Source organism: Orycteropus afer, unplaced genomic scaffold (genome assembly GCF_000298275.1).
Source record: "Orycteropus afer afer isolate SDZICR_OR568_19922 unplaced genomic scaffold, OryAfe1.0 scaffold00013, whole genome shotgun sequence".
Taxonomy (NCBI): Eukaryota; Metazoa; Chordata; class Mammalia; order Tubulidentata; family Orycteropodidae; genus Orycteropus; species Orycteropus afer.
Genome location: NW_006921600.1, coordinates 12,447,471 through 12,458,334, shown reverse-complemented (window position 1 = coordinate 12,458,334; position 10,864 = coordinate 12,447,471). Strand labels below are relative to the sequence as shown.

The window sequence follows — 10,864 nt, the reverse complement described above, 5'->3', positions numbered from 1 at the left end:
AAATGACAAGATAAAAGAGCTGAACAGAAGATTTCAAAGAGCAGCTCGAGCAGACAAAGCCAATTACTATAATGAAATGTGCAAAGTGCAAAGACCTGGAGTTAGAAAACCAAAGGGAAGAACACCCTTGGCATTTCTCAAGGTGAAAGAACTGAGGAAAAAATTTAAGCCTCACATTGCAGTATTAAAAGATTCTGTGGGCAAAACACTGAATGATGCAGGAAGTATCAAAAGAAGATGGTAGGAATACACAGAGTCATTGAACCAAAAAGAACTGGTCAATCTTCATCCATTTCAGGAGGTGGCATATGTTCAAGAACCAATGGTGTTGAAGAAAGAAGTCAAAGCTGCACTGAGGAATTGGCGAAGAACAAGGCTCCAGGAATTGACGGAATACCCACTGAGAAGTTTCAACAAATGGATGCCCCACTGGAGGCATTCACTCGGCTATGCCAAGAGATTTGGAAGACAGCTATCTGGCCAATTGACTGGAAGAGATCCATATTTATACCCATTCCAAAGAAAGAATTTCCACAAAATGTGGAAATTACTGAACAATATCATTAATATCACATGGAAATAAAATCTTACTGAAGATAATTAAAAAATGGTTGCAGCAGTATATTGACAGAGAACTTCCAGAAATGCAAGCTGGTTTCAGGAGAGGACGTGAAATGAGGGATATCATTGCTGATATCAGATGGATCTTGGCTGAAAGCAAAGAATACCAGAAAGATGTTTATTTGTGTTTTATTGACTATGCAAAAGCATTCGATTGTGTGGATCATAACAAATTGTGGATAACATTGAGAAGAATGGGAATTCCTGAACACTTAATTGTACTCATGTGGAATCTGTACATAGACCAGAAGGCTGTCATTCGAACAGAACAAGGGAACACTGCATGGTTTAAAATCAAGACGGGAGTGCAGCAGGGTTGTATCCTTTCACCACACTTATTCAATCTGTACGCTGAGCAAATAATCTGAGAAGCTGGACTATATGAAGAAGAACATGGCATCAGGATTGGAGAAAGGATCATTAACAACCTGCAATACACTGATGACACAACTTTGCTTGCTGAAAGTGAAGATGACTTGAAGCACTCACTGACGAAGACTGAAGAATACAGTCTGCAGTATATATTATATCTCAATATAAAGAAAACAAAAAAATCCTCACAACTGGACCTATAAGCAGTATCACAATAAATAGAGAAAAGAATGAAGACTTCACATTTTTGGTTCTACAACTGATGCCAAAGGAAGCAGCAGTCAGGACATCAGATGATGTATAGAACTGGGCAACTTGGCTGCAAAGGATCTTTTTCAAGTGCTGAAGAGGAATGTGTCTCCTTGAGGACTAAGGTGCACCTGACACAAGCCATGATATTTTCAATCGCCTCATATGCATGTGAGAGCTGGACAATGAATAAGGAAGATCGAAGAAGAATTGATGCTTTTGAGTTGTGCTGTTAGTGAAGAATGCTGAGAGTACTGTGGACTGCTAAAAGAACTAGCAGGTCTGTCCTGGAGGAGGTGCAGCCAGAATGCTCCTTGGAAGCAAGAATGGCCAGGCTTCGTCTCACATGCTTTGGTCATGTTATCAGAAGAGACCATTCCCTGGAGAAGGATGTCATGCTTGGTAAGGTGGAGGGTCAACAAAAGAGGGGAAGGCCCTCACGAGATGGATTGACACCATGGCGGCGGTGATAGGCTCAAATACAGCAAGGATCATGGAGCTGGCACAGGACCAGGGTGGTGTTTTGTTCTGCTGTGCACAGGGTTGTTATGAGTCAGAGATAATTTAATGGCACATAACAACAACAACCTCTTGCAGAAATCCATAGCTACGGTATTGCTTTCAGGTGTTAAAGAGTTGTAGCTTCAGAAAGAGATTTCATGTCTTAGAAACAAAAGGACAAATGGGTAGTAATAATTAAGAAACACTATAGGAACACTGGGAGCTCTGGTAGCGTAATGCCTAAGACACTTGACTGCTAACCAGAAGGCTGGCGGTTCCAACACACCAGCCACTCCTCAGAAGGAAGGTTGGGCAATCTACTTCCGTAGTGATACCTCCTTGGAAACCCAAGGAGAGGTCGCTATGAGTTGAGTCCAATTCGAGGGCACATAACAACAACACAACACAACAAAGGAACACTACATAAAGGTTAATATTGGCTCTTTCAATATAAAAATAAACTTGTGGCAAAATCAATTCAGTTAAGGCTTAAGGAGAACTAACTGTACAACCTCTGTACTTCAGTTTCTACATCAATAAACAAAAGCTGGGGGAGGGAATGATAATAATAGTATCAACCATGGAAGCAGCAGTCAAGAAATCAAATCACATATTGCATTAGGCAAATCTAATGAAGAAAAAAAAAACCTTTTTAAAGTGTTAATAAGCAAAGATGTCACTCGGAAGATTGAGGTGAACCTGATCCAAACTATAGTATTTTCAATCATCTCGTGTGCATGCAAAAGCTGGACAATGAATACAGATGACTGAAGAAGAATTGATACATTTAAATCATGGTTTTGGTGAAGAATACTGAATATACCATGGACTTCCAGAAGAACAAATAAATCTATCCTGGAAGAAGCACAACCAGAACTTAGAAGCGAGGATGGTAAGACTTCATCTCACATACCAGGAGGGACCAGTTCCTGAGAAGGACATCATGCTTGGTAAAGTAAAGGGTCAGCAAAAAAAAAAGGAAGATCCTCAACGAGATGGATTGACACAGTGACTGCAATAGGCTCAAGCCTAACAATGATTGTGAGGATGGCTCAGAACCTGGCAGCGTTTCATTCTATTGTACATAGGGTCACTGTAAGTCAGAAATGCCTAGATGGCACCTAACAACAACCACCACCTGATAAGTCTGCTGTGAGGATGAAATGAATGAAATACAACGAACACACTTTGGTTTATATTTCAAAAAAAGTTAGCTAATATCACCACAAAGATACAAACTTCAAATTGACATATATTATTCAAGGCTTTCAAATCTATTATAAGTATTGATGAAAGGGCTGGACAAAAAGCTCACAAAGTACTATTTCCCTAAAGAAAAAAAGAAATTTGAAGCCTCTCATTCTCTAGTCCCTAGGTGGTACAGAAGGTTTGCACAGGAATACTAACTGAAAAACTGGTAGTTTGAATCCACCCAGCATCTCCACAGCACAAAGGCTTGGTGATCTAGTTTCATAATGATGACAGCCAAGAAAACCCCACGGAACTCAGTTCTGTAACACAAGGTCACTGTAAGTCAGAAACAACTTGATGGCTATGGGTTTGTTTTGGTTTGTCTGTTTCTCCTTCTCTAAGTTCCCTATTCCCTCACTTCCACCACCTAAATCAGGAGTGCCCCCTCCTTTTATCCCATGATACATCTTTATTATAGCATTATGTCAATATACTTTCATTTTTGGTCTCCCCAAAAAGGCTCTGAGAGCGTCTTAAAACCAATGATTATGTCTTGTGCATCTCAGTATCTCTAAAAGCTCAATAAAACCAAAAACCAAACCCAGTGCCTTCGAGTCGATTCCAACTCATAGCAACCCCCACTGAGTTTCCAAGGTAGTAAATCTTTATGGAAGTAGATTGCACAGTCTTGCTTCCGTGGAGTGGCTGGTGGGTTTGAACCTTCTGGTTAGCAGTCAGATGCCAAAGGGGTGTTAAATAAAATAATAAATAAATATAAAAATAATATAATATAAATAAGTAAATGTTATGGGAAATATATGTATATATGTATGAGAAATACAATCTGGTTCAGAGTTTGTATTCTGTCAGTGGATTGCAATGACCTTGATATCAGACTTTTGAGGGAGACACGCACCTAAAGCATCTCAGCTGGGATCAGGAAGGAATGAGGGGAGAGTTCGGGAAACACTTAGATACTTATTGAGCACACTGTAAGCATCAGGCAATAAGCTGTACCCTGGGGTTACAAAAAAGACCACATTTCTGCCTTTAAGGAGCCCCCAGCCTAGTGCACACTGAGCAGGTAAGGATCTTGCTACCGTTATTGAGTAGAGATGTTAAAGTTAAAGCAAGATCTAGATGGCTGGCACCCAGAGTACTCTTTCCATTAGAACAATGCCTTTCAAATGGCCTTGACATTGCTCATAGTAAAACATGCATTCTGTAGCACTACCCAGTACACAGATACACACATTTCTGATCTTTTCAATTCTATTCTATTTCACTTTTTTAAAATGTTTGTCTTAACACAATTCACTGATATTATGACTTGAAGGTTGAAAAATACTGCTATAGAAAACATTTTAAAAACTTTCTGTAAAGAATGGTATTACAATTATGGGGATTGCAATGAATGTCACAAAATAAAATATGTATGAATTATTGAATGGAAAACCAATTTGCTCTGTAAACTTTCATCCAAATCACAATTCAAAAAAAGAAAAAAAAAAAAACTTTCTCCACAATTTCATGGGTCAGATAGAATTCCTAGCAATTAATCTTCCTCCTGCACTGAATCTGTATTTATATTCCACCTGAAAAAGACACTATCAAATAATCAAAAAACCACAGACTATGATACGTCATGGCAGCTGTTACTTGGGTACTGGGGTGAAGCTAAAGCTAATCTTCATTGGCTTTTTGCCTAAAGCCACCCTATGTACATACTTAATCTAAGGAACACAGGGTTCACTAGACAAAAGAGGTTGGTGGCAAGTTCCCTCATGCCTCAGCCTTCTTCCAAGCAGACCGTAGTCCATAAAACCCTCATCCTATATTAAAATTCTGGAGCTTCCATTTACAATAGGTATTTTTAAACTATTTTGTGTACATAGATTTTAATCAAGTATGTAGTGCCTAAGGCATTTGACTACTAACCAGAAGTCTGGTGGTTCAAACCCACCAGCCCCTCCTCGGAAGGAAAGTTGGGCAATCTACTTCCGTAGTGATATTGCCTCAGAAACCCAAGGAGGGGTCGCTATGAGTCCGAGGCAACTGACAGCAGTATACAACAACATGTTTAGACAGAAAACAGTGACTTTATTTTACAAAGCAAATGAAAACCATTTTAAATGAATATATTCAACTTAAAAAGAACTCTCTGAAATTTGCAAATCTTCACCTAATTCTGGGGGAAGAGGGAATTGATTTATCCCAAGACTTGAATAAAGCATGCAGAAATGGATCATTAGTTAAACTAGTATCTTTTGGCTTGCCCTTGAAATATTAGGGTAAAGAAGTATAAAACTTTTTCTGAACATGAGATGTTTATACAGCACTTCCCACAATGTGATAGCAACAATCATCACTACCTAATAGCAAGCCAGGGACAAACAAATTCCAATGTCCTCAGAATTCTTTGAAGAAACGTGTTCTTCTGACAAGAGGCGAAGTCAGAAACTGGCAGAAAGACCAGAAAATTCCTTTCCATCTTCTGTGTTCACAGGCAGTACTCCAGCTGTCAGAATGCAAACCAAGTATGAGGATGTTCATCCAAGTTGGTAGGCTCACTAGCCTCCCCATTTAACATCCAGAAAGCAAATGTGAGTTTGGGTTACATGAGTATTCTTAATACATCAAATAACTCATTTTTGTGAAGGTTGCCTCAAATTAACAGACAAATTTATAAAACGTTAATAAATCTTCCTATCTCCTCAAAAAAAAAAAATCTGTTTGGGACTAGATTAAGATGTTCTTTAGATAAAGATAAACTACATTTTTTCCTAAGAAAAGTGAGACAGACATTCTTAATATTTATTGGCTCTGTCCAATAGATCTCACTGTTATGATAGAAATGTTCTATGTCTGCGATGTCAATACAGTAACCACTAGCCACCTGTGGTCACTGAGCACTTGAAATGTGGCTGGTGCAAATGAAGAGCTGAATTTTTAATTTTATCTTAATTAACTTAAATTTAAATAGTCACATTTGGCTAGTGGCTATCGTATAAGGCAGTGTAGGTTAGATAATCAACTTAAGTCCTCAGCAACAAAGTTGAGTAATTGATTTTTCTTAGACTGAATGTCACAATTTGAAAAACCAGCATTCTTCACTAATATTTAATATTCAGCTTACTAATTAATATCTAAGGCTAAAAAGGGTTCATCAGAAGTGATTTTTCAACAAAGTTTAGACAACTTTTATTCTAAAACATGAACATAATAGGTTTACTTAGTGGAATTCCTTCGGCAACGTTCAATTTTCCATCTGTGAAACTTAGGCATACAGAAAGTGAAAAGCCAAAACAAAACTGATCCATCTTCCTCTTGACACAAAGGGAAGAAATGAAACATGTAACTCATAAAAGGCTAGTATAATCCTAGATTCTTTCTGGGTACAATTTACTCACCAACCCATTTATGTTTGCTTCCTTGAACCCAGCTGTGGTTTTTAACAAAATCCATGCCTACATTTGTTTGATCTCTTTGACTATTCTGTTATGATTAGGCCTAAGGGAAAAACACTTAAAGCATATACACTAAAAAATTCTACGTCTACTCCTCACTTATTGACATGGTTCAGTTTCAAAGACCAGGCTGTTATGTGAAAATCTGTGTTATGCAAACATAGGTGATGACCACACCATCTCACTCCCTCACCTGTACTGTCAACATCCCACTGAGCCCCTGCTGAGGTCACTTGCCACGCTGACTCCCCCTCTCCCACATCCTCAGGAGAGCTCAGCTCCCACCACTGCCAGCAGGACAGGGCTGCCCAGTCGCCCAAGCACGGCCTCCCTCCCCATCCGTAGGGTCTTTTCCCTCTCCTACCCTCACCGTATTTTCAGGATGAGAGGCCCTGGCTCATCCCCTCAATGACCCCAAAACGCCCTTAGTGGCTTTCCCCAGGGCAAAGGGCTCAGTGTCCACAGGCAGGAGGGCCTGGGTGCTACAGTGGGCAGTACACACTGGCTGCTTGGTCCCCTCTGCCAGCCTCTCAGCCGAGCATCCCCTGGTTCTCACTGAGTGTCCCTGATCCTCCCAGCCTCCATGTTCCCCATGAGAACTGACAATTCACAGGTTCCTCCAAGGTTGTGAGGACCAGGCCCAAACTCTGCCCTTGACCTTAAACTATAGTGCTACTGGCCACTCACCCATTGACCCCACCCCCACCTAGGTAACCTGCCCTGCTCTCACCTATGCCTGCCAAGGAAGGCACTGAGGATGCATAAGAGGCTGAACAGGTGCCAATCAGCTGACATGGGATACCACAGGCCCTGGGTACCAAAGTGCCCTATCTCAGGGCTCCTTCTGACCATGGCCCAGCCCATCCCTGTTGTGCCTTGGGGCTGGGAGCTGGGGCCAAACCCAGGATCCCGCTTCTTCCCTGACCATGAGGGCAGCCCTTTTTCAGGACACTGGCAGCCACAGACCTGGCCTCAGCCCCCTGTGGATATCCAGACCTACCAGGCAGCATCCCACCCCAACCAGGCCAACTCCAGCCCCTCCTCCACTAGCACCCCAAAGGCCCTGTCTCCTGTCCTCTCCCAGGCAGTAAAATAATATGCTGCTCAGGAACCCTGGCAGAACTTCAGTATTCATTACTGCCAGATATGTGTCATTAATACATAAGATACCAGATTTTTTTACTACTGCCATAAATAGGAAATGTTGGATAATAAGAGTCGATAAGTGAAGATTAGGTGTATACTTAAACAAGACACGCTGGTCAAATTGACAAAATGCAGTAGCCTAAAGAAGAGCAGATGCTTCAGAAAGACTAGAATACGCAGCAGATCATGCCAAGACCACTTTCAAGCAGGTGGCAGAAGAAACTGCACAATTCTACAGTCAGCAATGAAGAGACACCACAAGAAAATATACTCAAAAATACACTGCAGCTATGCCATGGCCATAGGACAATTAACATTAACCTCAAGCAGCACCACTGAACTCCTTATAATGTCAAGGTCAATGCCAAACTCATTTTTTTTTTTTTGGCTTCCCATCATACTAACACCAATAAGTAACTATACCACACACATAAGCACAAACATTTCAATAATTTCATTGTGTTTAAGCAGAATAAACTTCTAGAGCCTACATGTGCATATATACGTGTGTGTGTGTGTGTGTGTGTGTACATACATATATTGTTGTTGTTGTTATATGCCGTGGAGTCGGACCCAACTCATAGCGACCCCTCCTTGGGTTTCCGAGGCAGTATCACTACGGAAGTAGATTGCCCAACCTTCCTTCCGAGGAGTGGCTGGTGGGTTTGCTACCAGAGCTCATACATATGTGTGTGTGTGTATGTGTGTATATTTGTACAAGCTCATTTAAAATAAGCAAACTGAAACATATTATAAAACACAAAGCCAGCCAGTGCCCCAAAACATATTTGAGGAAGCTCAAACTATACCCAGCAAAACAATTCTAAGAAAACAATACTGTTCAGGTGAGAATTCAGAACCACAGACCAGAATTTCTTTTTTTTTTTTTTCCTCCACCACGGCTACTGCTACCACCATGTCCTAAAAAAGGACTAGAAGCTCACCTACTTACTGTATCCAACAAGCAATGGGATTTTGACAAGACACATGACAAGCAGACAATATACACTATCCCAGGGGCTTCAGCTCTTGGAGAATAAGAAATGGCATTGCCAGAAGGAGAAAAGCCTTCATCTGGAGCAACTGAGAGCACTCTGACATAGCAAGAGTCTGTCAGACTCCATGAAAGCTGTGTGCTGTCAGTCCTTTTCTCGTGTGTATGGATAAAATCTGCAGATGCAGCCTGGGCAGAAAAGAGGGAGATAAAGAATTTTAAATGGGGAACTGCCCTGCTGTTCAACCCAGAGAGTACTTCCTCACTCTTCCAGGCCATAAACTACAGATCCTACTGACCACAGTATCTGCAGCAGGGATCTCTAAGGAGCCTGCCAATTAGACAATTCTACCATAAAAGCTTCCTACTAAGGTTAGTGTTAAAACCTCAATGTTTTTTTTCATTATCCTAAGTGGGGGGAGAGTCCAATAAATGTAATACAGAATATAGAATTTTCACAGCAAAGATACAAGTTCTCAAAGCACATAATTTTATAACCAGAAAATAAACACTACTTCTCATTTAGTTCTGCAAAAGTCCACTACAAAGCAGCATCGCTCCTCTTTCCCAAAATCCAATTTAAAAGCAGAAATAGAAACCTATCTAAATGCACTCCAAAGATAAGTTAGCTTAATACAGATAAACTTAATCTTTTCTATTTAATATGCTAAGATAGATTTTTTAAGATGAAATAAAGATTTCAGTAAACAAAAGAAAAATACGTAACAGGAAAAGGCCATTTTTTTTTGTTTGATTTACATTGTTGTTAACACAATACACTATATTAAGTGAAAAATTTTATTAAACTACCAAATATGGCTGAGTTGTTTCTCTAAATTCCTAATATTTATAGGCTAAATATTTTACTTCTTCATTTTTATAAGTTCTCAGGCTCTATATAACTCATTCCTGTCTCTAAGAGAGCTTTTGCAAACTAGTTTTAATAAATGTCAGTCACGTTCAAAATATATTATTTATGGGATTTACCAATATATAATTATGAAATTACACTTCAGAAAACAAACCTCTTAATAAATTGGGATGTGAAGAATAACTCAGTAGAATTATGTTCTATTTATTTTTTTCAATAGTCAAAGCATAAAGCTTCTTCAACCCAAAGTGCAATATACAGTTAATCATGGCTCCTGACTTAAGCATAACATTTTTTCATGTGCATTCAACAAAAGTGCTCTCATTCTTACCTGTATATCCAGCATACCATCCCCAAGAAGCCACAACTCCTATAAGCCATTTATACATGACTCCTTCAATATACCAAAACCGCTTACTGTCCAGTACTCGAAGAGGTTGAAGTATGATGACATACAAGACGTAGGATGGAAGAGCAAACACGTTGTTGGCGACCATTAAGGCAAACCTCATCAAGGCTTTCACCAGAATCCAGCCCAGCCACGGAGCTTCTTCCAAAGTCACAGCCATTCTCACATTGGAGTCCGTCCTGTTTTTCTGGAGTGAAAGGAAAATTCATTTACAATGGAAAACGGATTAAGCACATGTAAATTGTCACTCCAAAAGAAATCGCCTCCAGCTTAAAAATAAAAAGCGAGGGTCTGAGCTTTCCTGGTGTAGTACCTCCGTGATCTCTCTGGGAAATTCCAGAGGGGGACAGAGAGCGAGGGAGGAGGAGCCGCACAAGGTCAAGGGAGCTGTTCACAGAAGCACAGGGTATGTCATAATATATTTAGCAAAGGATAATACAATTCCACTAACTAATCGGTGCCCGGCCCCGCACAGCATCTCATGGCAGTTGTCTGTGTGGACTTTAAAGAAGAAAAATTGACCCACTGGTTTCAGGCACCCTCAGAATCTCCAAACTGCCTCCTCGTGTGAAGACTGAACCATGGACCTCTAGAACAGCTTTCCCAAATACTGAGAACCTCGCAATCCTCACCACCCCCACTCCTGCACATTGATTCATTCCTTAGCAAGGTCTCTCGCATTAGCAAAATGAGTTACGCTGAAAATTTTCATTTGCGACAAAAGGATTAGTTTTCCTTTTTAGGAAAAAAAAAAGAAAGGGGCCTATAAAAAAGAGCATAAAGGTGAGAGGAAAAAGTGGGGGTAATACGGCAAAAAAAAAAAAAAGAGGAAGGACAGGAGTAGGGGGAGGGGAGCGAAAGCCTGGAGGGAAGGGGAAAGGGGCCAGGGATGTGCAGAATAAGATCTCCCACCAGAGAACAGGGAAGCGAGGAATGATGAAAGAAACAGGGAAAACAGCAGAGAACAGCGCTAAGGGGGCGGGTGGAGCCCGCAGCGGTTTACGCGGATGTGGAAGGGGTCGGGGCGGCAGGCGCGGCCCGCG

At 40.7% G+C, this 10,864-nt stretch overlaps 1 protein-coding gene across 1 annotated transcript in view; it reads right to left on the bottom strand.

The window, feature by feature from the left end:
- Positions 1–10,002, bottom strand: part of LPGAT1 (lysophosphatidylglycerol acyltransferase 1) — a 153,072-nt gene extending 143,070 nt beyond the window's left edge. Inside the window, exon 1 of the mRNA XM_007952845.2 lies at positions 9,744–10,002. Coding sequence (XP_007951036.1) covers positions 9,744–9,981 — 238 coding nt within the window. The 5' untranslated portion in view covers positions 9,982–10,002. The remainder of the gene's footprint in view (positions 1–9,743) is intronic.
- Between the last annotated feature and the right edge of the window lie 862 nt (positions 10,003–10,864).